Source organism: Quercus suber, unplaced genomic scaffold (genome assembly GCF_002906115.3).
Source record: "Quercus suber isolate HL8 unplaced genomic scaffold, Cork oak 2.0 scaffold_161, whole genome shotgun sequence".
In the NCBI taxonomy this organism is placed as follows: domain Eukaryota; kingdom Viridiplantae; phylum Streptophyta; class Magnoliopsida; order Fagales; family Fagaceae; genus Quercus; species Quercus suber.
The window spans coordinates 1,020,510-1,028,272 of record NW_027069622.1 but is presented as its reverse complement, the minus strand read 5'-3'; the positions used below and the strand labels follow the sequence as shown (position 1 = coordinate 1,028,272).

At 35.9% G+C, this 7,763-nt stretch overlaps 1 protein-coding gene across 1 annotated transcript; it reads left to right on the top strand.

Moving 5' to 3' along the window:
* Window positions 1-1,568: 1,568 nt before the first annotated feature.
* On the top strand, window positions 1,569-7,195 carry LOC112024131 (protein ULTRAPETALA 1). Its single transcript, XM_024056771.2, has 3 exons — window positions 1,569-2,258; window positions 3,823-4,147; window positions 6,800-7,195. Exons 1-3 carry the CDS (start codon window positions 2,045-2,047, stop codon window positions 6,972-6,974), a joined length of 714 nt encoding a protein of 237 aa, XP_023912539.1. The 5' UTR covers window positions 1,569-2,044; the 3' UTR covers window positions 6,975-7,195.
* Window positions 7,196-7,763: the final 568 nt, after the last annotated feature.

Here is a 7,763-nt window from a genome sequence, read left to right as displayed (position 1 = left end):
TCAGTTTTTAAATAACATTATATATTTTTTTCGCATTTTTTTTACCCAGACATATTTTCAAAAAATACAAACAACATTACTAGAATAACATTAACAACTAAAATAACATTAACAATCAGGCCTTATTTATGGAAGGGTTGTTCAAATGGCTATGTACTACTACTGTGCAAGCAATATTTGGAACGTTGGTGTGTTCTTCACCACTATTGAAATGTCACAGACTTTGAATGCATGAGTCATGATGACATGATGCCTAACCACCATACGGCTATTTCAACCTAACACAACACAGCCAAACCGCACATGAAAAAGTCACATAATTTATGACTTGTTGAAACCAAATTGCAAAAAACAAATAAAGTTCGAGTGTGAGTTGGTTTTTGATTGCAAACCATAATATTTTTATAGTAGTAAATAGTAATATTCTCACCACCAGCAAGCAACAGCATCTTCTTTTTCTTTGGTAATTAATCACCAAGCATCATTTTTTTACTTTGTCAACGCACTAGCTTCTTCCTTCATCTTCCTCCATACACCACCTTATTTACTATATTTGAACAAAGGAATGTGATGGGAGTAGAGAAGAGGTGTAAGTAAGATGACTCATTGACTCTCATACATATTTAGAGAGCGAAAAATGACTATAATAATAGCAGTTATATTTTACCTCATCTTCATGATCCTCAACTCTATAAAAATGTTCACTATAAATATCAAGCAAGCTTTCAACTCTTTACTCTCTAGGGATTTTATTTTTGTTCATTGAAAATCAGGTTTTTTTACTCAAAAATTGGTCTTTGTTTGCTTTTTTGTAAATAGGATAACCCCTTTTTATGTTCTCTATCTTCCTTATTGAGATGGGTCCGATGGTCCTCCTAATAGTCGTTTTCTCAATAAATTTATATATATATATTCTCCTAGTTTTCCTCTCTCCTCTCATTTCATTTCTCCATCCTAAACATACTTAGGCCCTACTTCAGGTTATGATAAATCTATTCTACTTCACCTCAATAATGTCAATATCTTGGGAAGAGGAACTTTAATACAGTCATATGCGTATCATTGTGATTAGAGAATTCAAAGAGTTTTTGTTTAATTACTATAAATCTAGGGATACCAAAAACCAAGTAGATATTGATATTCGGATTACAATTAAATAACAAAAAAAATGCAGAACAGACCTATAATCTCATAATAAAAACTCCTATTTTACTAGTAGTAGGGAAAAAAAATGTAAGTAACCCTATTCATGAAAACTTGAGAACAGTGTGTTTACCTAAAAAAAAAGTACTATTAATAAATAAAAAAATAAATAAAACACTATAAAAAATAAAAAGAGTGCACAACACATACTTAAAAACACTTTTCGAAACAACCTCGTCTCCTTCACATGAGAGGGATTTTCCCCCACATAAAAACTCAAAGGCCCTGACCCCAAAGCAAAGCTCTCTCTCTCTCTCTCTCTCTCTTAAAAGTCTCACCCTCTCTCTCTCTCTCATATGTCATATCATGCAAGTAGTAGTGTAATAGAAGTATAGAACTAGAAGAGGGGAGAAGAGAGCACCCAAAGGCACAGGCAAAGCGCTCCTTTTTTCTTTTTTTTTTTAACCCCTTTAAAAACTTCATTCACCCCACGACATTTGTTTCAACTCTCCATAGGCCAGCTCATTCCCTCACAACACAACCCCATCACCAACACAGCCCTCTCTCTCTCTCTCTCTGTTTCTCTCTCTCTCTCTCTCTCTCTCGCTCTTACTCTTTCTTCTCTCTCTCTACCGCTCTTAACGTTTTCTCCACCAGATCTCTCGGAGTAACCCTTTCAAGATGCGAGCTTTTTGAGCTTTTATCTCTCTCCACAACCATACAAACCCAAATACCCATTTTCTTTTGTTGATTTCTTTTCGCTTATTTTTGACTTTTTCTTCGATTTCTCTCCAAAGGGTTTTCTGGGTTGGTGTCTATTTGTTTCCTTATTTTTTATCTTTATCAAAGAACAGATTTTTAGTAGTCTCTTATTTTTTTTGGCTTTATAGAGAAAAAAAAAATGGCTAATGGGGTAGAGAGAGAAAGTGAGTTGGTGGTGATGTTTAGCGAGGAAGAGCTGAGTGAGATGAGTGGGGTAAGGAGATGTTTGAACTATATAGAGGTCACGTGTGGTTGTACCAGTCACAGATATGGTGATGCTGTTGGGAGGCTTAGGGTTTTCCAAAATGGTGACCTTGAAATCAGTTGTGAATGCACCCCTGGTTGTCAGGAAGGTCTCTCTCTTTTTTCTCTCTCTATCTCTCTTTTGGTATTTTCAGGAAATGGGTTTTGATTTTTATGCATGTTGGATGCGTCTATGTGTGTGTGTTTGTGTGTGAAAGATAGAGGTTGTGGTGAACTGGTTTTGACGTTGATGTGTGTCACTTTCTGTTTTAATCTGCTTCGGGATCAGAGTTTTAAGGTTGATGATGGAGAGCTTTTCATTGTCTTTCCTGTTACACAATTTATGTGTATGTTGTTTTGTCTGAGTGAGTGAGTGGAGTTCTATGTGGTTGGATATACTTCCGGCTTGATATGGTTCGGTTTTAGATTGGAACATGGCTTGTATGAGTGGTTGTCTCTTGAGGTGGTGTCTTTAAATAAGACCTACATTGTTGTTATATTTATGACTGCAATGTAATAGGCTTAGGTAAACAAAGATTGGTTTTTGACCTCCAAGTTCTGTTCTTTTTGTTTGACAGAGTGAAGTGTTGTGGCCTTATGGGATGATGTAGCATTGGCTGTATATTTTATGCGTTTTCTCTGTGTTTTCTTCTTCTTCGTTCTGTTGGAATGTTAAGACAAACCTGGTTGGTGAATTTTGTTTGTCACTTTTGACATTGGCACATCTGGGGGTGATGCTATAATGATCGGTTTGTTCTTAGGCTATTATCCTCTCCAGGCAACGCTCAGACTCTGAACTTGAATTCTGATGAGCAAGCATGCGTACGGTTTGACAAGTTTGGACTATGCATCTCTTGGTCTGCATGTCTTTTCATTTTTATGATGCAGGTATCTAGATTGAAGGTTTAAGTCTTACAGTTGGTGAGATATCAGAATTAAGATGGTTTTGCATTCCTACTTTACATAATTGTTGATATCAGAGGCTTGCCATAGCAGAGCATGCCCGATCAGCTCCTAGAAACTTCGGGAGAGGATTATTGCAAGAATTCTTTGTAATATGCCAAACTTGATTCTCGAAAGATAGCACTTTGAACTTGGGTTGATGACTGAGTTGGATGAGAACTTGAGACATCTGGATGTTCTAACATCAATAGTGTATGTTTAGGGGTTGACTCAATATATGGTTTCTTATCTCCTTCTGAAAGAAACTTAGGTCGATTAGGGGGAGATTTCTTCTGTTTATCTTTGACTTGTCTTGCAGTTGAGCATTGAAAAGTTATTTTCTTCTACTCCAATTCTCAGAAGTGAAAGGATCACCTACATGGAACTATCACTCTTTCACCATTCTTCTGTATACAGTTAGTCATCGTATGGCTCTTTTGTGAATGTGGTAAATGTGATGACTTGAGCAGTTAGTTTAGGCCTTTGTCTTGGTCAGCACGATGTTTTGGAGATCCACCAAATTCTAATTAGCATGTTTGAATGTTGAATGTGTTGAACTGATAGGGATACGGGCCTATTATTTCTTCTTACCCTGCTTTATGTTTTCATGCTTGCAGTTTGCTTTCTGATGTTTATAGCATATACCATATGATACAATCCCAGGATTTTTATCCTCATTCTTTCCTTTAATTATGATAATCTAATTATTTTATTGACAATTTGAATGACTAGACAAGCTGACTCCGGCTGCATTTGAGAAGCATTCTGGAAGAGAGACAGCAAGGAAATGGAAGAATAATGTGTGGGTCATAGTTAACGAGGAGAAGGTTCCATTGTTTAAGACAGTGCTGCTCAAGTACTACAACCAAGCATCAAAAAATGCTAATGGGTCCCATAGATCTCATAATGGACGAGCTTGTCATCGTGATGAGTTTATTCGCTGTACTAGGTGCAACAAGGATCGAAGGTTTCGTCTGCGGACAAAAGAGGAATGTCGGATTCATCATGATGCTTTGGCAGATTCAAATTGGAAATGTTCTGATCTGCCATATGACAAGTATGTTTTCCCCTTACATTGAATAAATTCTTCCTTTAGTATTCTTGAATGAATAATGTTGCATTCTGTTTGTTTGATATGTTATGCTATTGGCCATTCAGGAATGTGTCGCGATTTTAATCCTTTTACCCCTACACTCTAGGTATCTGGAAATTGTCAATGAGTTAAATCCTTTTTTAACGGCTTAATTGGATGCTCATTCACTGTGGTGGCCTGTTCAATATCTCTGTCTGTACTCATTTGGTGTCGTTTGTTATAGAGTCGTCTTTTCCACCTAGGAAGCATTTGAACTTTGTTACAGCAAATAACATCTATAGTTTGTTAGTAACCTGGATGGTTGCAATATTAGTCCTAAATTGATAGTTGAAGATGTCAGTTTGCTTAATAGAATAAGGGGTACTTGTCTTGTTAGTTTCAGAGTTTCGCTATACTGCCATATTGTTTGATTTCTCTTAGTAGCCATCAAATCTAAAAGGCTAATTTATATGGTATGTCAGCTGAAGCCTGAAGGGAAATTTACAAAGTAATTTTGGTTGATTGAATGATTGGAGAGAATTTGTAGAAACCTTTGCAAGCTTATACATATTTATGGATAGAATGCAGCAAAAATTCTTAAAACATATGAAATCTTGATTTTGGTTCTCCTAATTGTAGATAAAGAAATCAGTTGGCCCTTTTATATCATTGTGTCTTCTAGATGGAATGCAGATGATCATGCACGCTCCCTTAGACAGAAGGTAAACTTACTGTGCGCTGTAAAGTGGACATGTCTGCATCTGCATAATCAAAGGGGAACTTCCAATATCTTTGTGGTCTCAACCTCTTACCCACACCTTGTGATTGGAAAACAGGGTTTCCACTTTTAAGGGACTTCAAACCACTTCAATTCATCATGAAACATGGCTATGTAAAGGTTGAAGGCCATAACAATAAGCATTTACCTATCGGTGCTATATTGAACTTAGTAAAAGCTTCTCTATGGTTACCCGCTTCAGGGACTCTGCTTGCTTTTTCGTTTATTGTTTGGTAATCAGTTACAGCTGATTTCTTGTTGTCTGTCTATTGGTGACATTTCTTCAAATCTCCAAATGATATATTTTGCTAGACGTGTACTCAATTTTAAACCAACATTTGAAGTGGGTGATATTTTGATGATAATTTACCATTTGTAGAGCTTCAACTAACATAGTAATGAGAAATGGACAAGACTATCTAAGGTGTCCTTCAAAGGTGAGGATGTGCAGCAGCAACAATGGTTGATGGGTACTAGCTTTTGGTGCTATTGCATGTGTGAAATAGTGTATGTGATTCCCAATTTGTTGGAATTAAGGCTTAGTTTTGTTGAGTTTAATAAGAGGACTTTATTACGCCATTTTCTATGAGGACTGGAGTTTTTCTGGCTACTTTGAATGGAGAAATTTTTTTATGGAAGATGGAAAATAGAAATGTCAATATGTGCACATATGGGTAAGCAGAGTTGTAAAGAAATGTCTTATGGATATTTTACTCATGCTTAATGCCATAGACGCAGCAAATAACTGAGGATGGGGTTATTATAAGCAGAGTTATATCTAATGATAGTTTCAACATGAAAGTAGGCTATTATTTCTTTTCAATCAAATTAGTCTAAGGTGACGTCAGGGTAAATTACTTTCCATTAAGCAGAATTAGATTAGAATTAGACTTTGACGAAATTTGGTCAAGTCAAGAGATCCCTCTTTTGGATATGCTTTTGAAGGAGACAACATAAATTGTGATATTGGTAAATGAATACTTTTACTACTCACAAAGTTTGGAGCTTAGCAATAAAATGGGGAATCCAATCCTCAAAATTTGTGGAAGCGTGGTTTATCTGTACTTGACTGAACAAAGCCATAAAAAACTAACCTACATCTTTTCCAAGATTGGGTTCTTGGATCAAATCATTTGCTTTGATCTTCCTCTCTAATATTAAAGACATCATGGTTATCTAGAACCTGGTGTTTTCATGCTCATCGTCTGCTTTTGTGCCCAGAACATGGTATGGTGGGGGTAGGCTTAGTTGGTCTACTACTTGGAATCATGGTGTGAATTGATTGGGATACTAACTTGGGTTGATTTGGGAACAATACATACATGTGCACAAATATTTTATGTATATTTTGTGCAGATTTTATATATTTATCGTGTATAAACATAAAGAAATTGGATAAACTACAAGGCACGATTGTGTGAGGATAAAATAGTACTACAACAGTTATGCAACAACATTATATCAGAAGAACACATAAAAATAAAAATAAAAAATAAAATCAGATTTTTATTATTTTTTGAGTTTGATCGAATTGAATATTCTAATATTTCAAAAAGTAAAAAATTTCTATTATCATATTTTAAATTTAAGTGTGAGACAAGTTAAAATGTTAAATACTCTTCTTCTTTATAAAATTAATTAATTAATTTTTAAAAGACAAAAAAACTATGAGATAGAAGAAGGGGTGCTGCAACCCCCACCCCATACATGCACGCTAATATAAATGGAAACATCTATGTATGTATGTTTTATATCTATGTATTCCCACCGATGTTATTAGGGTGCAAGTACACTGTTTTTATTATCTTTGGTTAAATAAGTTGGATGGTAGTTAATGTGAACATGCTTTCTGAATTCAGAATTTCATGCGATGATGATGAAGAACGAGCAAGTCGCAGGGTGTACAGGGGCTGCACCCGGTCTCCAACATGCAAGGGTTGCACTTCTTGTGTGTGTTTTGGATGTGAAATCTGCCGTTTCTCAGATTGCAGCTGCCAGACTTGTGTCGACTTTACGATGAATGCAAAAACTTGAGACTCTAAAGTGATGATTTCCCCCTCTGTGTGGGCTCTCTGCCCATTATTGGTGCTGCATTCAAGCGCCACCCCCCACATTTGAAAAAAAAAGCTTCCATTGTCTTTGTCTTCTTTATTTTGAACATGAATTTCCAGTCCCTGGGTTTATCAGTATTTGCTGTTCTCATTGACTGGTTCAGAACTTCAAATTCAGTAATTTATTTCCATCATTTATATTTCTCTTATGTGTGATATTTGTTTTTTATTTCCATTATTGAATTCATTTACCATCATTTTCCCCCCAAGGAGCTCTACTGTTAATAGTGGTTCCAATTTCATTTAATGGAATGGCATAATATATGGCCTGCTGGCTGCAGAGATGCATTCTTGTGGGAACTTGTAATATCTCGAATCAAATTTTTAAGAGCCTTGTAGCTCAACTGATTACTCGCGTTTCCAATGAATATATGTTGGGTTGAAATCCCCCATCTCCCAACTATCAATTCAAATTGTCTAACTCAAGCAAAATCCTTAATGGAGTAACCCCCTATGGTACTGAAACAATTTAATCAGGCAAGAGAAGCATTCTTGTGGGTACTATTGACTCAAAACGCTGTAGGAATTAAGATCCTGCTCATCATAAACGAAATGATTTAAGTTGGTGTGCGTGTGCAATCTACTGACCAATGAAATGACAAACGTGAATATGGTACACCTTGAAATTGGTTTACTAAAATAAAATAAAAAACCAAGCAATCGTGGTTCTATAACCCACGTGTCCAGTCCCTAAGTAATTTGTTTTTTGCGA